General features: G+C 46.1%; 1 protein-coding gene across 1 annotated transcript in view; it reads left to right on the top strand.

Annotated features, from left to right (window-relative positions):
* B4GALT5 (beta-1,4-galactosyltransferase 5) overlaps positions 1 to 8,001 on the top strand; it is an 85,913-nt gene extending 77,912 nt beyond the window's left edge. The window contains exons 6-9 of the mRNA XM_010383850.2: positions 193 to 380; positions 1,079 to 1,201; positions 3,751 to 3,852; positions 5,017 to 8,001. Coding sequence (XP_010382152.1) covers positions 193 to 380; positions 1,079 to 1,201; positions 3,751 to 3,852; positions 5,017 to 5,164 — 561 coding nt within the window. The 3' untranslated portion in view covers positions 5,165 to 8,001. The remainder of the gene's footprint in view (positions 1 to 192; positions 381 to 1,078; positions 1,202 to 3,750; positions 3,853 to 5,016) is intronic.
* Positions 8,002 to 23,824: the final 15,823 nt, after the last annotated feature.

Here is a 23,824-nt window from a genome sequence, read left to right as displayed (position 1 = left end):
AGCCACTGTGCCTGTGCCAGAGGTCCAGTGACTTCTGGGCCACACTGTGAGTTGATGTGTGGTGCTGGACCTGGTTACACTAGCCCAGTGATCTTTTCCAGTTGGTTCTAATAAACTCTTCTTTAGGCACAGCAAAGATAGCAAAGATTTTGCTTCAAGATTCTTTTAAAAATACAGTTCTGTTTCTTTTAGGTTGGTACCCAACCCTTTAATCGAGCCATGCTTTTCAACGTTGGCTTTCAAGAAGCAATGAAGGACTTGGATTGGGACTGTTTGATTTTTCATGATGTAGATCACATACCAGAAAGTGATCGCAACTATTATGGATGTGGACAGATGCCGAGGCATTTTGCAACCAAATTGGATAAGTATATGTATCTGTGAGTATCATTTCCTCTTAATTAAAGAGGTTAAATCTGAAAGAATGGTGAGCGATGTGAAGAGGAAATCTAATTAGCTGCAACCTAGATGCCCATCAGCTGATGGAGGGATAAACAAAATGTGTATATCCATACAATCGGAGTACTGTTGGGCAATAGAAAGGATTGAAGTACTGATATGTGCCAAAACACGGATGAACTTCGAAAACATTAAGTTAAAGAAGCCAGACACAAATGGTGTATCATAAGATTCCAAGTATCTGAAATGTCCAGAATAAGCAAATCTATAGCGACAGAAAGTAGGTAAATGGTTTTAAGGGGCTAAGGAGGATAGGGGGAGTAGGGGCGATTGCTTATGGGTGCAAAGCTTTGCAGGGGACAGTGATGAAACATGCTAATATAGATCGTGGTCATGGTTGCACAATTCAGTGTATAAACTAAAACCATTGAATGATATACTCTAAATGGGCGAATTATGTGTGGGTATGTCAGTTATATCTCACTAAAGCTATTAGAAATTGGTTTGCAAAAATTAATTTTGCTCATTTGATTGATACACGTCAGCATGAGGAAGCAAGTACGTGTGGATTGGGTCAGGAGCACAGAGAGCACTGTTTTTGGTCCTCAGATGAGAACCTTCTAGGGAAAACAACTGCCCAATAACACACAGATGATTGATGTCCCACATCTCCTCCTAGGCTTCCTTATACCGAGTTCTTTGGCGGAGTGAGTGGCTTAACAGTGGAACAATTTCGGAAAATCAATGGCTTTCCTAATGCTTTCTGGGGTTGGGGTGGAGAAGATGATGACCTCTGGAACAGGTACCTCTGCCCTTCTTTTGGTGTCTCCTAGAAATGCTACCTTAGACTGCAGACCAGTGCTATCCAATAGGAATATAATGCAAGCGAAGTGTGTAATTTAAAATGTTCTAGTAGCTACATTTTAAAAGGTTAAGGAAAAAAATGAAATTGACCACGTGTGATGGCTCACACCTGTAATCCCAGCAGTTTGGGAGGCCGAGGTGGGAGGATCACTTGAGCCCGGGAGTTTGAGGCCACAGAGAGCTGCCACGGCACTCTAGCTTGAGTGACAGTGAGACCTGTCTTAAAAAATACACACACATAGGCCGGGCACAGTGGCTCACGCCTGTGATCCCAGCACTTTGGGAGGCCGAGGCAGGCGGATCATGAGGTCAGGAGATCGAGACCATCCTGGCTAACATTGTGAAACCCTGTCTCTACTAAAAATACAAAAAATTAGCCGGGCCTGGTGGCGGGCGCCTGTAGTCCCAGCTACTCGTGAGGCCGAAGCAGGAGAATGGCGTGAACCCAGGAGGCAGAGCTTGCAGTGAGCCAAGATTGCGCCACTGCACTCCACCCTGGGCAACAGAGCGATACTCCGTCTCAAAAAAAAAAAAAAAAAAAAATACACACACACACTTACAAGTTTTTAGAAAATACCTTAAATCTTAATATAAAAATATCTTAAAAAATAAACTGTATATCCCAACAAAGCAGCTATTTTCATTTTTCTCCTTTGACATGCAAAAATAAACATAAATTATAATTTAGCAATTTTTTCTTATAATAAAGAATATGTTCATTGTAAAATACAGATGAGTATAAAAATAAAATAAATTACCCACAAAAAGAAGTAACATGTTACCATTTCATTGAGTTTATTTTGTGTTTAAAAAGTGGCAAGTGAACAGTAATTTAAAATCTCTGTGTATCAGTTTTTAAAATCACAAGTCTCAGGATTGTGAGGATTAAATGACGTAATGTGTATAGAGCTCTGGCATATCTGATATGTGATAAGCTCTCAATAGATGTTACTGCTTCTATTATATCAACATTAAATACTCTGTAAACAGGATCTTAAGTGGCTCCATTTAATTGGGTTATATAGATGTACTGTAATTTATGTAACTGTTTCCTGTTGTATATTTAGAATCTTTTCCATTTTCTACTATTTAGAGTGTGATATGGTAGATAATTCTTTTGCCTGTTATTCCTATTTAGGAAAAATTCCTGTAAGTGAATGTAGTCATTTTAAGGCTCTTTTTTTTAAGCTCTGTCCTTTAATGGGTGCAAATAGGGTTCTTAAGGCATATTATAACTAAGTGCCCCTCCTGCTATAAGTTTCTAACAACACTTCATCAGTGTTCTGTGTACTAAATGCCCATTTCATTGGAAGCACTCCAAACTGAAGGGTGGAATATTAGTGATACGTCTACACAGATTTAGCTACGCCATCACATAAGGCTTGTATTGTACAAACTTGGGTGAACAGTCCTGTGTGTGAGTGGAATAAAGTAATATTTTTATGGAGTAAGTAAATAGTAACCTAATAAGGAACCAATGCAAAGTACTACCTAGTATCTGTTTACTTTGTAGCTTGGCTTTTAAAAAGTATGTGTTGGTTGTTAATTACAAGTAATATTTTGCTGATAAAATTTCAAATGATAGGCTGAGCACTGTGGCTCACACCTGTAATCCCAGCTCTTTGCAAGGCCGAGGCTTGAGGATCACTTGAGCCCAGGAGTTTAAGACCAGCCTGGGCAACAGTGAGACCTCGTCTCTACAAAAAATAAAAAAAAATTAGCCAGTTGTGGCGGCACACACCTGTAGTCCCAGCTACTCAGGAGGCTGAGATGGGAGGACCATTTGAGCCTGGGAGGTTGAGGCTGCACTGAACCATGATTGTCTCACTGCACTCCAGCCAGGGAAACACAATGGACGTGTCTCTTTAAAAAATAATAATAATAAAATAAATAAATAAATAAATTAGGTTATACAAGCATCTAAGTGTTAACCCCCATTTTGATTCTGTTCTATTCCCTGGAAGTAGCCATTTCTTTCCGTTCTTTTCTTTCTTTTTTTTTTTTTTTTTTGAGACAGATTTTCTTTTTGTCACCCAGGCTGGTGCGATCTCAGCTCCCTGCAACCTTCACCTCCCGGGTTCAAGTGATTCTCCTGTCTCAGCCTCCTGAGTAGCTGGGATTACAGACCTGTGCCACCACACCTGGCTAATTTTTTTTTTTTTTAAAGTAGAAATTTCACCATGTTGGCCAGGTTGGTCTCGTCCGACCTCAAGTGATCTGCCCGCCTCAGCCTCCCAAAGTTCTGGGATTACAGGCCTGAGCCACCGAGCCCAGCCTGTTTTTTCTATTCACATAAAAACTTTAATTCAGTTAAAATTGAGTTCTAACTCAGTTTTTAAAAAATGACACAGTGAGTGAGTTGAGTGAGAAAGCCTTGGCTGTGTATGATTTCCAGGGTAAGCTTGTAACATGTCTTGTAGGCTTGGGTCGCTCCTGGGCTGTTACCATTGTATCTAAAAGCCCATTCGTTCTCTTGGTCTTGGACAGAGTGCAGAATGCAGGCTATTCTGTGAGCCGGCCAGAGGGTGACACAGGAAAGTACAAGTCCATTCCTCATCACCATCGAGGAGAAGTCCAGTTTCTTGGAAGGTTGGTGCAATTTATTTCTGTCTCTTAGAAGTGTCCCTTATACTGGCCTTGCACGGTGGCTCAGGCCTGTAATCCCAGCACTTTGGGAGGCTGAGGCAAGTGGATCACGAGGTCAGGAGATCGAGACCATCCTGGCTAACATAGTGAAACCCCGTCTCTACTAAAAGTACAAAATATTAGCCGGGCATGGTGGCGGGTGCCTTAGTCCCAGCTACTTGGGAGGCTGAGGCAGGAGAATGGCGTGAACCCAGGAGGTGGCTTGCAGTGAGCCGAGATTGCACCACTGCACTCCAGCCTGGGCGACAGAGCGAGATTCAGTCTCAAAAAAAAGAAGTATCCCCTATACTTTCATGTCCGGATGTCTTAGACCATATTACAACCCCGCCTCCTCCTCCCCACCCCGAGGCCCCGTTCTGATGCTGTTTGATAGCTGCTGCATGTATTCTAACTCTGAGGCAGACCAGTGTGGGGATCAGACCGTTGGTGAACATTTCAATAGTAAGATTCTTCTAAGGAAATCACTCATCCTATGTCTTGAGCATTGTGGTCTCCCCAGTAGCCTTTGGAGAATTTGGGAAAAAACGGCTTGGATGAAGGTCCCTGAGGTGACAGAGCAGTGGCGCCCTTTCTGGAGGCCCCCGTTACGAATGGTGTCCTGAGCTTCTGTCTGGGTGACTGCAGTTGCTGTGTTACCTTTTCTTTCTTTTTGTGTGTGTGTCTTTTCTGAATTGTGTGGAAGACTGTGCTCTAGACAACCAATTCTAATTGCTGAAATTCTGTTTTCATGGGAGTAAAATGGCACTGAACACAGAGTATGAACTTTCTCATCTGTTGTGTTTTTAACACTTTACCTCCCACTTCCCCACTCTCTGACCTTGGCTAGTTACCTCACATTACTAAGCCTTGGTTTCCTCATTTGCTAGCAGGGGCTGGGGTGAGCATTAAATGAAATAATTAAGTAAAGCATCTGGCATGAAACACAGGAGGTGTTTCTAACGAGAGCGCTCAGCCTGGCATAGCAGAATGGCCGTGCGTCCGCCTTGTGCTGTGGAAGTGCTGCCGTGGGTTGCGTCCTTTGCTGTGGGACGCCCTGCTCCATCCTCTGACTGCAGAGGCATGGATCCTCACCCAGAGCCACCTCTTCTCTGTTCCCTCCCTAAACAGGTATGCTCTGCTGAGGAAGTCAAAAGAACGGCAAGGGCTGGATGGCCTCAACAACCTGAACTACTTTGCAAACATAACATACGACGCCTTGTATAAAAACATAACTGTCAACCTGACACCCGAGCTGGCTCAGGTGAACGAGTACTGAGAGGAGAGAATTGTATGTTTGCTTTACCCACCGCCACCAAGAAAGCAGTCTGATGAGATTTTTTTGGGTGGGGGAAGGGTCTACACAGCAAGAGAACAGAAATACCGTGTCTCACGAAGGATCACAGGGTTCGGGGGAAAATGTGACAGCACACGCACAAACGCCTTCACTGGATCAGCCGCTGGGACTGAGGGACTGAGGGAGTGAGCTTGGGGACTTCCTTCGTCAGCACTGGCTTTCTGTTTTCACAAGACAGACGTCTGTCCCGCTGCTCTCTCCCTGTCTCCTACTTAGCCACAGTCTCCAGAACCCGTGATAAACTGTGATCTGCCGTGGTCCTGCCGTGGTCCTGCCGTGGAGCCTGTCCCTACACATGACCTATGACCTTGGAGCCTCTTGGCCTTGAGAGCAGAGGCGAACCCACCATAGGGCAGCTGCGTTTTAGGAAGAGCAAATGAAACTCCACACCATTCTTCTATATCGTGTTCTCTTTGGTTTCATTTTTTTAAAAAATTACCTTCTTTGGGTGGGGATTGAGGGTGGAGGGGAGGGTGTTTGGGAAAGATAAATAGACATAAATATATAACAATCACTTCTTGAAGAAGTATAATTGTAAATAAGCCATGTAAAATGCCTTTTTAAAATTTAATTTTCTAGCTGGCTCCAATTCAAACCGAGGATTTATATATTAGGCCAGTTATTTGGTTGGCAAGTGCAGGAACTCATTGAAAATGCGATTGAAGAATGTCATCTTCCGAATTGCTATCACTTTGGGAAGGGAGTGGGTATAGGGCATGTCACAAAAGAACAAAATAACCTGACCTTTATTGCTGGGAGCTGGCTTCTGCCCCTTTCTTCCTCCCCCACGAGTCTTGCCCTTGACTTCTGCTCTGGATTCACTCTTCCGTGTTGGCCACGCACGTGCTCATCCCACTCTCCGCTAAGCGAGAGGCTGCTGTTAGAGCAGGCTGCTTCCTGCCCAAAGCAGGCCCTCTGGGGCTCGCTGCACACACATCCCTGGCTCTCCAGGCTTCGTATTCTGTCCTTTCATCAGCATGGTGGGGCAGGGGGCGGGGGATGGGGATGTGTATGAGAATCCCTCCCCCCCCCTTTTTTTCTCTTGTGGAACTTGGCCACAGTTTCTGAACAATGTGCCTACATTACCAGCTGGCTTCAGTGATTCCTCTGTTTCCCTTTTTGGTTTCCATAAAGATTCTTTGTCAACATTAGTAACTGATACATAGAACCAAGGAGCTCTTGAATAGGGAGCCAGGAGCCAGGGAGCTGGTGACACTTGTGTGCTGTGGGGTAGCTGGGATCCAGGTAAGACCGGATTGAAGCTTTGAAATTAGACTAACAAAGCTCCAGACAGCAAGAGCCCAGGTGCACTGCTTACACTCCCACCTGCATTTTGAAGTCATATTCTTTTTTTGTTTTTTAAGACAGGCTCTGGCTCTGTCGCCTAGGCTGGAGTGCAGTGGCACGATCACCTCTGCAGCCTCCATCTCTCAGGCTCAAGCCATTTTCCCACCTCAGCCTCCCGAGTAGCTGAGACTACAGGTGCACACCACCACATCTGGCTAATTTTTTTGTATTTTTAGTAGAGATGGGGTTTTGTCGTGTTGCCCAGGCTGGTCTTGAACTCCTGGACTCAAGCAGTCCAACCACCTTGACTTCCCAAAGTGCTGGGATTATGGGCAGGTGTGAGCCATTGCACCCAGCCTTGAAGTCATATTCTAAGTTGTATTTGAATTTGTGCCTCTTTGTTTTTCCCCAAACCAAAGCCCTCAAATTGCAGTCTCTGTTAGCTTCTGCAGAATTCTGGAAAATGCCAGTTTTCCTCCCCCCTCTTCTTTTCCATAAAACATATTTATATATTGTGATGAGGAGTACTTTCTAAAGAGTACTTCGTATTTTTTTTTAATTGCCTTGTTTGCCTTCAACTTCCTTGATTTTCATGGTTTACATGGGTGTGTGTAGGGGTGTGTGTGTGTGTATGTGTGTGGGTTAGGACTTTTTTCGTTGCATGTGATGGTTCTGTGGACATATGATCCCCACAAACCGTGGGAGTGATTGGCCAGGCCTTGTTTTTTTTTTGTTTGTGTTTTTGTTCTTCTGAAGAATAGAGTGGTATTTAGAAAATAAATTGCATTGCAAAGCTCTTATCGGCTCATATGAGAGAGCAGGCTCCTGCCCTTGAAAATGCTGGTAAGCTATAGCATATGTTTTTAAGACTTAAGCATTTCGTGCTTTAAAATACCTTCACAAGGGAACATTACACACAGAAGTTCATTTGGTTTTCCTTTGTTTTATGGTGCATATAGCAATAAAGACCCCCCCTCCACCCTGCAACTCCCACCCCCCACCGGGCCTTTGTCCCTGCCTCGGCTTTTCTCCCCTTCTCATTATTCTCTCCCCTTTCCTCACTGAAGGCTGTGAGTTGCTTTCAATGTGACAACACTATGATGTCATTTGGACGGATTTGCCAGGACAGACTGATTCTGAGTCATGGGTGCCATGTGTGTATGCGGCAGTGTTGTAAGGCGATCTTGTTTGAAGCTCTACATTACCATAATTACCATCAAGTACACACTGTTGGCAAAAGGCTAACACCTGACTTAAGAACATACTGATCTGAGAACAAAAGGAGAGCTCTCTTTTCACTGCTTCAAGTGGGGTCACTTTGATACCCTTGCGGTCATGTCTGTGTCTGAGTGTGGAATCTCTGGATGTGCACTGTCAGTCGTGTCCACCAGGCCTCGAATATCATATGGGAAATGTCATAGTTAAAAATGTATAGCCAGGCCCGTGTTCTGTTAATAGCGTGAAATTGTCATTTAAAAAAAAAAACAAAACAAAACAGGAACCAAATGTGACCTTGTGTATATGTTGGTAGCTGAAAGTCTTAAAGGCTACTGATGGGTGGCCCCTTAAATTAATCTTGTCTTTGATTGCTGTGTGCAGGGAAAGGTGTTCCCGTTCGTTCATGCTGTTTTGGGCGGATGGGGGGTATTTGCAAGAATACTCATTTTGACGTAATAGGTCCTTCGTCAGAGATGCTCTACCACAGACATTAATAGCTGAACAGCAGCCACATGGATTGATTGTATCCACTCACCGTTGACGACGGCATTGAGCGTAGCTAGCTTATTTCCATCACCACGTGTTTTTGAGCTTGCTCTTACGTTTTAAGAGGTGCCAGGGGTACATTTTTGCACTGAAATCTAAAGATGTTTTAAAAAACACTTTTCACAAAACTAGTCCTTTGTCATTGCATTATTTACTCATGTGTTTGTACATTTTTGTATGTTAATTTATGAATGATTTTTTCAGTAAAAAATACATATTCAAGAACCAAACCTTGGTGATCGTTTCTCTTTGTCTAGGACAGTTTGGTACTTGGGGGTCTTTACTTTTTCCTTTCGTTTCCTACAGGAGTTCAACTACAGGCAGTTCAGCTGAGCTCTGGGTCTTGCTGGGGTGAACACTGCCTGACCCGCACTGCGAGTGAATGGGCTGAGTGAAAACTACATAGTGTAACAGCAGCCGTGTGCCCACGGTGCTGCCCAGGCACGCCTACACTTGGGTTTTCTTTCAAGAATCACCCAGGTGGTACCAAGAAAGTTGCATGAGACACTTGGGTGAGGAGACTTGGGGGTGAAGGGGGTGGTGAGGGTTGATGGAGTTTGATTCCAGAAGGTTCTCTGGGATCAGTCTAGGGTTTATATGCCCAATTCTGCTCAGAGATTGTCATCATGGCTTCTGTGTGTTGAATGTTTGCCACTCACAGTATTAATAGTGTCAGATGCTGGGGACATAATAGAGGAAATAAGACAGGATCAGTGGCCTCATTAAGCTTACGGTCCATTGGGGGGGTATGATTAAAATTGTATACTCAATACCTGGTCCAAAAGAGCAAGCTGCAGGTGATGAGTGCATGGTAGGGTGGGCATCCCAAGTGGGAATGTAGGGAAGGTGGAAGCAGGTGAGCTAGGGGGAGACAAGGAGTGTGGGGCACACAGCTGCAGGGCAGGGAGGAAGCCAGCGTGGCAGTAGTAGAGGGTGGGGGGAGCACAGGGTGAGGAGTTTGCATTTCACCCTTAGAGCAATGGATTCAAGAGTTTCCAGCAGGTAGGGCTATGTGATGCGATTCAGATTCCATAGCAACTTTGAGAGAGGGCTCTGGCGTCAGAGAGAATGGGCAATGGTACAGAAGCAGAAGAGAAGCAGTGGGGAGTGAGATGGGTACAGGGACGATGGAGGAGGGGAAACTGGGAGATGCTGAGGTTGTGCTCTCAGGACTTGCCAGGGGTGATTGGGATGGAGAACTCCACCTAAGCTGCTGGCTTCCCACTTGCACAGGTGACAGGGCCATTCCCTGAGATGGGGGCACTAGAGTCAGACCAGATTGGCGGGGCAGATATAAGATCAGTTGTGACTGCTGAGTTCAGGGAGTTTTGAGACAACCTGGCAGAGACAGCAGGGTGGGGGCTACAGGTGGACTGGGGAGTCTTTGGGTGGAGGAGGTTAGTGAGGACCCAGCAGTGGGTGAGATTGCTGGGGGATTGAGAACAGGAAGCATAGGGTGAGAGAAGGCAGCGGGCTTGGCCTAGACTCTGAGAACCTGGTTGAGAAAAGGAGGATGAGTGAGCAGCAGGAGGGTTGGGAGGCCGAGCAGGCCAAGAGGAAGAGCGGTCAGCGGCACTGAAGGCAGCAGAGAAGCAATACAAGAGGAACAGGGAGAAGCAGTGACTTGGCAGTGGCCAGGTGTTGGAAATGTGGCAGGAGCTGTTTTGCTTACCTGATGGGGTGGAAGGAGATAGCAGCAGAGTGGGAGTCTCTTGGATTTCCTGGGAAGGGGTGGAAAGAGGAGGTCAGAGCCGCAGGAAGTGTGGGAAGCTGGGGGTGGGGGATGAGGTGGGGTTGGGTTTTGGTTTTCCTACAAGAGAAGCTTGAGTGTGTTTCTTCTGAACCACATGGAATATCTGAGAGAGGACAGCTGAATCTGTGCAAGAGACCAGGTGATCTGGTGGGAATGTCCCTGAACTGCTGGCAGGAGATGAGATTCAAATCAGAAAAACCAAACAGGAGGAACGAGGAGCTCTGTATAGGCCATCCCATTGGCAGACACACACCTCGTGAAGACCGTTGTTGCCGTGGAGGTCAGAGATCCCTTCCAGCCAGCTGCTGGAATTGGGATTCAGCAGAATTGATTCCTGGCACTACTACGTCCTCCACACACTCAACATTTTTTTTTTTTTTTTTTTTAGTTTTCGGGGAAGTCCAGTAATAAAAATAGTTCCTATTTATTAAGTACTTGCTATGTGCCAGGGCCCATGGTAAGTGCATTTGCACACCGTGAGTTCTCAACTCTGAGAGGCGGACACTGCCCCTTGTTCTAGAGCAGGGCTTCTCCACATTGCTGTTGACAAATGGGGGAGCTGTCCTGCTCATTGTCAGGCGTTCAGCAGCACCCTTGGCCTCCCCTCTCTAGGTACAAACCCAAATGGAACAGCTACTCTAGGCAAGCTGAAGCCACAGCTTGCCTGAGTTCACAAAGCTAGCAGCTGAGCCATCTGGGGACGTTTTTGTCCCAGGGCAGATGCTCTTAACCTCTAAGCTGCTTCTGCTGACCCAACTCCTTTGCATATGTGCTCTAAATAGCTTTCGTTCACAAAGAGTTGAAAAGTCTATTCTATTTTTTTTTTCTTTTTTTTTTTTTTTTGAGACGGAGTCTCGCTCTATCGCCCAGGCTGGAGTGCAGTGGCCGGATCTCAGCTCACTGCAAGCTCTGCCTCCCGGGTTTACGCCATTCTCCTGCCTCAGCCTCCCGAGTAGCTGGGACTACAGGCACCCGCCACCTCGCCCGGCTAGTTTTTTGTATTTTTTAGTAGAGACGGGGTTTCACCGTGTTAGCCAGGATAGTCTCGATCTCCTGACCTCGTGATCCACCCGTCTCGGCCTCCCAAAGTGCTGGGATTACAGGCTTGAGCCACCGCGCCTGGCCGGAAAAGCCTATTCTAAAAGGAACACGTGAATATGTGCTTGCTGGAAAGTAAGTGTTAAAACCTCTCCTTTAATGTTAGCAGTTTGACTACATTTTTTAGTTTTTTGAGACGGAGTCTCTGTCACACAGGCTGGAGTGCAGTGGCACGATTGTAGCTCACCACAGCCTCAACCTCCTGGGCTCAAGTGATCCTCCCGCCTCAGCCTCCTAAGTAGCTGGGACTAGAAACCCACACCACCACGCTCAGCTAATTTTTATAATTTTTGTAATTCTTATAGAGATGGGATTTCACCATGTTACCCAGATTGGTCTCAAACTTCTGGGCTCCAGCTGTCCTCTTGCCTTGGCCTCACAAAGTGCTGGGATTCCAGGTGTAAGCCACCATGTCCAGTCATTGGCTGATGTCCAGATCTATACTTGTATACCTATATGCATGCTTAGGAAAACAAAGGCATAGTTTAAAAACCATAAGTTGGCCGGGCACGGTGGCTCAAGCCTGTAATCCCAGCACTTTGGGAGGCCGAGATGGGCGGATCATGAGGTCAGGAGATCGAGACCCTCCTGGCTAATACGGTGAAACCCCGTCTCTACTAAAAAATACAAAAAAAAACTAGCCGGGCGACGAGGCGGGCGCCTGTAGTCCCAGCTATTCGGGAGGCTGAGACAGGAGAATGGCGTGAACCCGGGAGGCGGAGCTTGCAGTGAGCTGAGAGCCGGCCACTGCACTCCAGCCTGGGCGGCAGAGCAAGACTCCGTCTCCAAAAAAAAAAAAAAAAAAAAAAAACCCATAAGTTGTCATAATTACTTTTTTCTTTTTTTTCCTTAATGTTTCTGGAGACCTCTTTTCTGTGAATGAAGAGCTTCCTCAAATAAAGCTCAGATGTTACCTCCTTGGAGAAGATTTGATGAGCACCCAGTCTAAAATGCCACTTCCCTCTCCCTGTCCCCCCTTACCCTGCTTTATTTTGATTCACAATATTCTCACTCTGACTCATACTACATTTTTATTGTTCTTCGTTAATTGGCTGTCAACCCCACTAAAATATAATCCCCATGAAGGCAGAGACTGTTTTGTTCTCTGCTCTATCCGCAGTGCTAAGAACTGGTCTTAGCACATAGTAGTCGCTCAATAAATATTTGTTGCATGAATGACTGAACCTATCTTATCATTTGAATTGTGGCACATGGTAATCTCTTATGTGGATGTATGTAATTTAGCCATTCCCCTCCTAATGGACATGGAGGTAGTTTCCAGTTTTCCACTATCACATTATATGCACCACAGTGAACACAGATGGACATCAATCCATGGCACATATATGTGTAGGCCAACTTGAAAGAGTCCAAGAAATGAAATTGTTGGAGCAAGGGATCTGCACACACACACATACACACACACAAATACATACATATATTTAGGACACAAGATCTCACTCCGTCACCCCAGGCTGGAGTGCAGTGGTGTGATCATGGGTCACTGCAGCATCGACCTCCCAGACTCAAGCTATCTTCCCACCTCAGCTTCCTGAGTAGCTGAGACCACAGGCTAATTAGTGCATTTTTTGTAGCACTGGGGTCTTACTATGTTACCCAGGCTGGTCTCAGTAGCTGAGACCACACCTGGCTAATTAGTGTATTTTTTGTAGCGACGGGGTCTTACTATGTTACCCAGGCTGGTCTCAAATTCTTGGGCTCAAGTGATCCACTCGCCTGGTCCTCCCAAAGTGTTGGGATTACAGGTGTCAGCCATCGCACCCCACCTGCACATTTTAAATGTTGAAGGAGCCTACTAAATTGTCCTACAAAAAAGCAGTATGAATTAATCCTTCTACCATCAATGAATGACCATGCTGTTTATATCTTTAATCCCCTGGAATTAAAGGGGATTTTGTGTATGATATGATCAGGAGGGAAGGTCTATAATTTATTTTTTCCAAATGGATTGCTAATTGTCTCAGCAGTATTTATTGAACAATCTATAATTTCCCCATGTCTTACACATTAAATTCTGTAGCAAGATTCTTCCATTTCGTCGAGCTATTTGTCTTATTTGCCTTACAGTTTTAATTATGATAGCTCTGTAGTATGTTTTTAAAAGACAAGTTTATCTTTACTTTCTATATCCTCCCCCAAATTTTGTAAACTTTTATAGAAGTGTAATATACCTACAGAAAAGTCCATAAATCCCAAGCAAACAGCTCTTTTAACTGTCAGGATGAACATACTTACACAACCCCATGCTCATCAAAATTTTCAGCCAGGCATAGTGGCTCATGGCTGTAATCCCAGTACTTTAGGAGGCTGAGGCAGAAGGGTCACTTGAGGCCAGGAGTTCAAGACCAGCCTGGGCAACATAGTGAAACCTCGTCTCTACAAAAATTTAAGTAAAAATTAGCCAGGTGCAGTGGTGTGTGCCTTTAAGTCCCAGCTACTGGGGAGGCTGAGGCTGGAGGATCACTTGAGCCCAGGAGAGTGAGGCTACAGTGAGCCATGATCACACCATTGCACTCCAACCTGGCTGACACAGAATGAGACTGACTCAAAAAAAAAATTGTTTTTCTTGGCTATGTTTATGTATTTTCTCAATCCAGTGAGATTTATTTTGTCAAGTTACATTTAAAAATCCATTTAAGGGTCAGGCATAGTGGCTCATGCCTGTAATCCCAGTACTTTGGAGGCCAAGGTAGGAGGATCACTTGAAGCCAGGAGTTTGAAACCAGCCTGGGCAACAAAGTGAGACCCTGTCTCTATATTTTAAAAAATTGTTTTTAAAATCTGTTTAGGATCATGACTGACGTTGCACTAAATTAATGATCTGGGAAGACAGCATCTTTAGCATCTTTACAGTATTAAGCTTTACCTCTAGACTTACCAAATTCTTTTGCTGAGGTCAGGCGCGGTGGCTCACGCCTGTAATCCCAGTACTTTGGGCAGATCACCTGAGGTCATGAGTTTGAGACTAGCCTGGCCAACAAGGAGAAATCCCGTCTCTACTAAAAATACACACACACACAAAATAGCCGGGCATGGTGGCAGGTACCTGTAATCCCAGCTACTTGGGAGGCTGAGGCAGGAGAATCACTTGAACCTGGGAGGTGGAGGTTGCAGTGAGCTGAGATAGCGCCATTGCACTCCAGCCTGGGCAACAAGAGCGAGACTCCATCTAAAAAAAAAAAAATGCTAGTTCCCTCCTAACCTGGTACCCTCGATGCCACAGTACCTTGCAGGTGGGCTGTTCTTAATAAACACAATCACTGAGTAACAATTCAGATTTACCATCACATGCAAACTAGCTGCAAGGACAAACGGTTAAGGAGGATTTATGCCACTTGTGAAATGCATCCTGCTAGATGCTGGCAGAAAACTTCCCAGGCAGACTACATGCCATGAGACTCCTTGAGGAAGCACACCCTTGAGTCCTTTTCTCACTGCTCCAAGACATACCTTTTCTCTGCCCCCATGCCCGCCCCACTCAGCACCCTGCTACGACTAGATGTGGGACTGACAGATGCCACTGTTTGACTTATTTCCAGGACAAGGGTGGGTGGCAGTCATGTAGGAGAGAGGTCTCTGCTGTGTAGGGAGGCTCAGAAGTAAGGAATAGGTGGGAGTAGGATATACATCTTCCACTCTGAATTCTAGGAAGAGCAGGGCCTGGGAGAGATGCTCTACTGGTTGCACTTCTACAGCTAACAACCCCATGGCCTGGGGAAGTCACTTCACTTCCCTGCAACTTCATTTCCTTGTAGTCAGATGGAGAGAAATTAGAGAGAACCATGGGTGTTTCCATATTTTTCTAAGAAAGACAAATTGAAAAGCAAAGAAATCTGGGCAGGCGGCCGGGCACGATGGCTCACACCTGTAATCCCAGCACTTTGGAAGGCTGAGGTGGGTGGATTGCTTGAGCTCAGAAATTTGAGACCAGCCTGGGCAACATGGTGAAACCCTGTCTCTACAAAAAAATACAAAAATTAGGCCAGGCCCGGTGGCTCATGCCTGTAATCCCAGCACTTTGGGAAGGCTGAGGTGGGTGGATCATTTGAGGCCAGGAGTTTGAGACCAGCCTGGCCAACATAGTGAAACCCTATCTCTACTAAAAATACAAAAATTTGCTGGGCGTGGTGGCAGGCACCTGTAGTCCCAGCTACTCGGGAGGCTGAGGCAGGAGAATCACTTTAACCTGGGAGGTGGAGGTTGCAGTGAGCCGAGATTAAGCCACTGCATTCCAACCTGGGCAACAGAGCGAGACTCCATCTCAAAAACCAAACCAAACAAACAAAAAATAAAAATTAGCCAGGCATGGTGGCACACTCTAGTCCTAGCTACTTGCGATGCTGAGGTGGGAGGATCACTTGAGCCTGGGAGGTCGAGGCTGCAGTGAGCCATGATGGCACCATTGCACTCCAGGCTGGGTGACAAAGCAAGACCCTGTCTCCAAAAAAGAAAAAATCTTGGTAGGCTCATTTCATCCATCCATCCATCCATCCATCCATCCATCCATCCATCCATCCAACAAATCTTTTAGCACCAACTATTGTGAACCACTGCTCTGGATAGTAGAGAGAACCAAGATTCCTGCTCTTGAGTTTACAGTTGGTATGTGCATGTGTGTGTGTGTGTGTGTGTGTGTGTGTGTGTGAGAGAGAGAGAGAGAGAGAGACAGAGAGAGAGATAGAGAGTCTCAATCTGTCACCCAGGCTGTAGTACAGTGGTGCCATGATGGCTCACTGAAGCCTCGACCTCCTGGGCTCAGGCGATCCTCCCACCTCAGCCTCTTGAGTAGTGGGGACTGCAGGCACTCACCACCATGCCTGGCAAACTTTAAATTTTTTTTTTTTTTGGTAGAGACAGATTCTAGCTGTGTTATTCATGCTGGTCTCAAACTCCTGCACTAAAATGATCCTCCTGCCTTGGCCTCCAAAAGTGCTGAAATTACAGGCATGAGCCACTGCGCTTAGCCGAGTTTACAGTTTTGAGGGAGAAGACAGATACCAAACTAGTGAAAAAATAACTAAATAAGTAGATTCACCTCATGGTAAGTGGTGTGAAGAAAAATCACACAGAAGGCCAAGCGGGGTGGCTCATGCCTATAATCCCAGCACTTTGGGAGGCCGAGGCAGGTGGGTCATGAGGTCAGGAGATTAAGACCATCATGGCCAACATGGCAAAACCCCGTCTCTACTAAAATACAAAAAATTAGCCGGGCGTGGTGGTGCATGCCTATAGTCCCAGCTGCTTGGGAGGCTGAGACAGGGGAATTACTTGAACCCGGGAGGCAGAGATTGCAGTGAGCCGAGATCACACCACGGCACTCCGGCATGGGTGACAGAGCGAGACTCTGTCTCAAACAAACAAACAAAAAAACCCATAAAACAAAAAACCTCTGAGCATGGTGGCTCAAGCTTGTAATCCCAGCACTTTGGGAGGCCAAGGCGGGAAGATCGCTTGAGCCCAGAATTTCAAGACTAGCCTGGGCAATGTAGCAAGACTCTGTCTCTACAAAAAAAAACAAAGAAAGAAAAATCACACAGAACAACGACTGGGATGGTGGAGTGTTCAGACTGGGTGTTCAGGGAAGACGTCTCTGGAGGAGGTGGCATCTGAGATCAAAGACATGCTCCCAGCAGAGGGAAGAGTGAGGAAAACCCCCTCCCCTACAGCGAATGTCTCCAGTGTCAGCTTTAAACACACTCCAGTTACTGACTCACTACCCTACGTAAGACGTGCCAGGCTCAAATACAAAATCTAACCTCTTGTGAACTGAATTCATTAGGCAAGGGGCCAGCAAACTTTTTCTATAAAGGGCCAGATGGGAAATATCGTAGACGTTGGCGGCAGGGGGATACACGTGTCTGTTTTCATCCGTGGTTCCTGGATCACGACTCAGATAGCCCTTGTCAGTTTTCTGTGATAATATGGGGGTGCGTTAGGCCTTGGAACACAGAATATCTCTCTCTCTGATCTTCTCCTTTTACCTGCCCAAGGAAGGACTCTCCTCTTCCCCTGCCTTTCTAATTGTGGGTCTTAAGAACCCTCATTTCAGAAAGGTCCTGCCCAATACCCTGAAGGAAGGAACACAGCAGAGAGAGGTGGAGAAGACACTGAACAGACAGCCTCGCAGGGGTTCCCTGCTCAGCCTATTAGTGTTAGACCATCCCCTTTCCATTCGATCACATTTCTACACTGTCAGTCATGCCTACCCAGTGAAGTCCCCATAAAAGGCTCAAGAGGCCAGGCGCAGTGGTTCGCACCCGTAATCCCAGCACTTTGGGAGGCTGAAGTGGATGGATCATTTGAGGTCAGGAGTTCGAGACCAGCCTGACTAACATGAGGAAAGCCTTTCTCTACTAAAAATACAAACATTAGCTGTACATGGTGGCACACGCCTGTAATCTCAGCTCACTCAGGAGGCTGAGGGAGGAGAATCACTTGAACCCTTGAGGCAGAGGTTGCAGTGAGCCGAGATCGCACCACTGCACTCCAGCCTGGGTGACAGAGCAAGATCCTGTCTCAAAAAAAAAAAAAAAAAAAAGCCACAAGAGGACAGAGTCAGAGAGCTTCCAGATAGCTGAACACACGGAGGTTTATAGGAAGGTGAACAATAACTCATCCACGTGCTGGAGGGTGGCGTGCCCCAACCCTGCTGGGACAGGCTCAGGACCCTTCCAGACCTCACTGCGTGTGTCTCATCTAGCTGTTTATCTGCATCCTTTAAAAGAAGCTTTGTCATAAACCGGTAAGACATAAAAGTAAGTTTGCCTGAGTTCTGTGAGCCGTTTTAGCAAATACATTAAACCCACAGAGCGGGTGGTGGGAACCCCCATTTGGAGATGATCAGCCAGAAGTTCTGGAAGCCTGGACTTGTGACTGGTGGGAAGGAGGGGACGGGCTTGGGGACTGAGCCCTCAACCTGTGTGACCTGAGGCTATCTTCAGGTAGACAGCATCAGAGTGGAATTGGGGGATGGCCCGCTGGTGTCCACTGCTTGGTGCTTGGGGAAAAACAGACACACATTTGGTCATAGAGATATTCTGTGGCCAGGTGCATTGGCTGACACCTATAATCCCAGCACTTTGGGAGGCTGAGGTGGGCAGATCACCTGAGATCAGAAGTTCGAGACCAGCCTGGCCAACATGGTGAAAAACTATATTGACTGAAAATATAAAAATTAGCTGGGCCTGGTGGTGGGTGCCTATAGTCCCAACTACTCTGGAGGCTGAGGCGGGAGAATCACTTGGACCTGGGAGGCAGAGGTTGCAGTGAGCTGAGATTGTGCCACTGCATTCCAGCCTGGGTGACAGAGTGAGACTCTGTCTCAAAAACAAACAAACAAAAAACAAAAACAAAAAAAACCCACGTCTTTTGTGTTGATTGCTGTAGTGTGAGAGCAGAGGAAAAACAGTGGTTTTTTCCACCCTCACAGGGACCGTATGCAGTCTCTGTCACTCAACTATTCAACTTCTCAATTCTGCCCTCGTAGCTCAAGCAGCCCCAGACAATATATAAACAAACAGGCTTGGCTGCGTTCCAATAAAACTTTATTTACAAAAACAGGCGGGTGGCTGTAGTTTGCCAACCCCTGAGTTTGGCTAAAAATCAATAGAAATGTGAACGGTAATAGAGGATTACAGAACAGGGAGGCAAACCAGGGGAAAAATAACAATGTGTTCTGGCTAGTTCATTGCTATGTAAGACATAGTAGCAGTAACATGGAAGGAAATCAAACCGCCTGAGGACACAAGAGTGGCTAAACAAGCCAGGCTCTGTCAACACAGAGGAAAAGGAAGTGCCACAAAGTGACAGATTACACAGGAACAAGAAATGGCAGCACTGTCAGTGAAGAAAGGACACACCACAAGAAAGATGTGCTCATTACAACAGAACCCTGGGCCGGGCACGGTGGCTCACGCCTGTAATCCCAGCACTCTGAGAGTCCGAGGTGGGAGGATCGCTTGAAGCCAGGAGTTCAGGACCAACCTGGGCAACATGGCGAGGCCCTGTCTCTACAAAATATATTTATATAAAAATTAGCTGGGCATGATGGTGTTACGTTTGTAGTTCCAACTACTCGGGAGGCTGAGGTGGGAGGATCCCTTGAGCCTAGGAGGTTGAGGTTGCCGTGAGCGATGCTGTGAACTATGATTGTACCACTGCACACTAGCCTGTGCAACAGAGTGAGACCCTGTCTCAAAAACAAACAAAAAAATTAATTTTACATTCTTTGGTCCTGGGACAAGGCTAAAGAGTAGTCACCGGAGATTTAGCGCAATAGAGACACTACATTTTTGTGTCTGTCAATCTGCCTGAACAGATGATCAGAAATGGAATAGAGGCTAGGCACAGAGGGTCATGCACATAATCCCAGCACTTTGGGAGACTGAGGCAGGCAGATCACCTGAGGTTGGGAGTTCGAAATCAGCCTGGCCAACATGGTGAATCCCTATCTTTACTAAAAATACAAAAATTAGCCGGGTGTGGTGGCGTGTGCCTCTAATCCCAGCTACTCAGGAGGCTGAGGCAGGAGAATCGCTTGAACCCGGGAGGTGGAGGTTGCAGTGAGCTGAGATGGTGACACTACACTCCAGCTCCCTGTTCCATCTCCATCACCTGTTTTGCTCCCTCACCTAGTCCAGAGTTGGGCATACTGCAGGACGGAAGGCAAGGGGCAGGTGCTCAAATATTTGCTGAGTAAATGAAAATGAACCTTCTCAATCTGAAGACTCCAGATGTAGAAAGAGCCAGACACCCCCAGGCTGAACCCATTCAGGAGCTGGGTGCTCTTGGTAAAGTCACATTTCTCTGATCCTGTTTTCTCATTTGGAGAAGGGAGGTGGTAAGACTTTCTGCATGAGGTTAATGTGAAGAGGAAATGCAGCAGTGAGTTACCAAGTGCAATGCTTCACACACAGTAAATAGATGGTCGGTCAATGGAAGCTTTCATCCCGGCAGCTTCACAGCAAAATACCGTCTATAAATCTAAAGTATTCTTGCTATTAAAGCCTTGTTATCTGTTTTTTTGTTTGTTTTATTTTGTTTTTAATGAGACAAAGTCTTGCTCTGTTGCCCAGGCTGGAGTACAGTATCACAATCTCAGCTCACTGTAGGCTCGACTTCCTGGTCTCAAGTGATCCTCCTACTTCAGCCTCCTGAATAGCTGAATCTACAGGCATGCGCCATCACACCTGGCTACTTTTTAAGTTATTTGTAGAGACGAGGTCTTCCTATGTTGCCCAGGTTGGTCTTGAACTCCTGGCCTCAAGCAATCCCCTTGCCTCAGTCTCCCAAAGTGCTGAGATTACAGGCGTGAGCCACCACATCCAATCCTAAAGCCTTAAAGCCTTCTTAATGTTTTTTTTTGAGACAGAGTCTCGCTCTGTCACCAGGACTGGAGTGCAATGGTGCCATCTCGGCTCACAGCAACCTCCACCTTCCAGGTTCAAGTGATTCTCCTGCCTCAGCCTCCTGAGTAGCTGGGATTACAAGCATGCACCACCGTGCCCGGCTAATTTTTGTATTTTTGTTTTTTTTGTTTTTTTTGTTTTTTTTTAGAGACAGGATTTCACCATGTTGGCCAGGCTGGTCTCAAACTTCTGACCTTATGATTCACCCACCTCAGCCTCTCAAAGTGCTGGGATTACAGCGTGAGCCACTGAGCCCGGCCAAAGCCTTGTTCTTAAGACTGACCTACAAGAGAAGTAACTGGGAGCCAAGATTGCTAACCTTGCTGGTGGCAAGGCCACTAACATTCCTGTTGAAAGAATAATCAGTGGAACCAAATACAAAATCATACCACCAAATATTAAGATTTGTTTGCCTATCATTGAGAGATTTTTCTTTTTTCACACTTTTTGGTTGTAGATCCACTGACTAATAAAAATAAAAATGTAGCTGCAGTGTCATAAGTTCATCACAGCTGGAATGTATGGTTCAAATTTCTGTCAGCAAAAGAATTTTTTTTTTGAGACAAAGTCTCGCTCTGTCACTCAGACTGTAGTTCAGTGGCGTGATCTTAGCTCACTGCAACCTCTGCCTTCCAGGTTCAAGTGATTCTCCTACCTCAGCCTCCAAAATAGCTGAGATTAAAGGTTCACACCACCACACCTGGCTAATTTTTGTACTTTTAGTGGAGATGGGGTTTTGCCATGTTGGCCAGGCGGGTCTTGAACTCCTGACCTCAGGTGATCTGCCTGCCTCGGCCTCCCACCGTGCTGGGATTACAGGCATGAGCCACGCACCTGGCGGAACTAGCATTTGAGTTGGTGTCAGGAGCTCTGTCAGGCCTGGGGTGTTCTAGCAGTCAGTGACAGCGTCAAGGCCACTCCAGATATAAATACAACATAAGTTAGGACAATGGGTTTATTAGGGTAAGGTGGCTTCAAGACAAGCCTCCTAGCCCAGGTGGCCATAGAAACTTTTGTTTTTTTTTTCCTTTTTGAGATGGAGTCTCACTCTTTCACCCAGGCTGGAGTGCAATGATGGTATCTTGCTTCACTGCAACCTCTGCGTCTCAGGTTCAAGTGATTCTCCTGCTTTAGCCTCCGGAGTAGCTGGGATTACAGGTGTCCGCCACCACGCCTGGCTAATTTTTGTATTTTTAGTAGCGATGGGGTTTCACCGTGTTGGCCAGGCTGGTCTCAAAATCCTGCTCTCAACTGATCCACCCGCCTTGGCCTCCCAAAGTGTTGGGATTACAGGCGTGAGCCAATGCGCCTGGCATAAGTCTTCAGCCACTATGTATTGTGCTCGCTTTACAGATGAGGAAACATGCTTAGCAAGTAAACTCTGGTCTACTAAGAGTTTGTAAATGGCAAAGTGAAGTTTCAGGGTAGAGATGTTTCCAAGCCACATTCTCGTTTCCTAATCCAATACAATTCAGAATAAATTATCAAAAGAAATCTCAAATTTTTAACTTCTTGAAAAAGAGCTATTATTTCTAAATGGCCCCTGAATCAGAGGAAAATCAGAACCAAAATGGAAACTTATCTAGAGTCTTAAAAAGCAGACACTTTTCATACCAAAGAGTATGAGACATAGCTAATGCTGCCCACAGAAGAAAATGTATAGCCTTAAAGAAGTTTATTATTTTTAAAAATCGAAAACAAAATGGATTAAGTATTTAACTTAAGAAAATAGAAAATAGGCCGGACACGGTGGCTCACGCCTGTAATCCCAGCACTTTGGGAGGCTGAGGCAGGTGGATCACAAGGTCAGAAGTTCAAGACCTGCCTCACCAAGATGGTGAAACCCCATCTCTACCAGAAGTACAAAAACTACAGCGTGCCTGTAATCCCAGCTACTCGAGAGGCTGAGCCAGGAGAATTGCTTGAATCTGGGGGGCGGAGGTTGCAGTAAGCCAAGATCGTGCCACTGCACTCCAGCCTGGGCGACACTCCATCTCAAAAAAAAAAAAAAAAAAAAAAAAAAGGAAAAGAAAATAGAAAATAGAAGAAGCCAAAAGGGTAGGAATAAGAAATTAAAGGTAAATTATACAATTAATGAAATAGAAAAAAGAAAATAGAAGTGATAAATAAAATGAAAAAGGTGTTCTTTAAAAAGAAAGCACCAGAAGATAGATAAATCCTGCCAAATCTGATTACGACAAACAGTAAAAAGAGCAAGATTAGCAATAAGTAAGGAGACAGAATCATGAAATCATTATTAAGCCATTCAGCAAATACATAACACCTACAATGCACTGGTTTCTGGTTTAGATGCTGCATGTAACAGAGGCGAACAGGCAGACGCGATTCCTACCCCCATGGAGTTTATTCTGATGGAAGGAGACAGGAAGTCAACCAGTAAAGTCGTAATATAGTTTCAGACAGCGAGAAGTGGTTTAAAAGACAGGTAACATGCGAGGAATGTGGAACCACTTTAGATCAGACAACCAGGGAATATCCCTCTGAGGAGGTGACATGTCACATGAGACTTGAAGGACATAGAGTCAGCCATGGGAGGATCTGAGGGAAGAGAGAACGTCAGGCAGCGGGAACAGCAAGAGCAAAAGGCCCTGTGGTGGAACAGAGCTGTTGCCTCAAGAAAGAGAGCACTGAACATCATGATGGATTGTTATGAGAGAGAGAGAGAGAGGGCTGAAGCACAGTGAAGGGAGAGGTCATAGGCGGAGGCAGGGATCACTCAGGATTTTATTCTGAGTGTGTTTTGTTCTGGGAGGCCATTTGAGGGTTCCAAGCAGTGAAGTGAAGTGATCTGATTTCTGTGCTGGGAGAGCCCCTGTGGCTTTAGGTGCCTGGTGCAGATCGGACTGTATGTTGGTGAAGGGCCAAGCATGGATGCTGAGCTCCAGAGAGGAGCTTAAGGCTGCATCCAGGTGAGAGGTGATGGGTTGGCTCCAGGTGGTGGAAGTGAAGAGGAGTAGACTTCAGTGGAGACTATAGTCTGCCACCTGGAGTCCCCTTCAGGACAGAGGCTCCAGGATTCACCTTCAGCCAAGAAGAACTGCCTTGCCTAAGACTGCCTTCTCCACAGGGGCAGCCCACCTCCAATGTCAGGTTGACATGGGGGTCTAAGGACCCCATTTCATGGCCCTGATGTAGGCAACTCGGAAGGGCTGTTCCAGCCTCTGAGCACTGCTGAGGCCTCTGGTGTGCCTGCATTCCAGCCCCACATAATCGCCCCCCACACCGCTCTAC

This window comes from Rhinopithecus roxellana, chromosome 13, assembly GCF_007565055.1.
Source record: "Rhinopithecus roxellana isolate Shanxi Qingling chromosome 13, ASM756505v1, whole genome shotgun sequence".
In the NCBI taxonomy this organism is placed as follows: domain Eukaryota; kingdom Metazoa; phylum Chordata; class Mammalia; order Primates; family Cercopithecidae; genus Rhinopithecus; species Rhinopithecus roxellana.
Note: the sequence above shows the minus strand (reverse complement) of the source record. Positions and strands in the feature narration are given on the sequence as shown.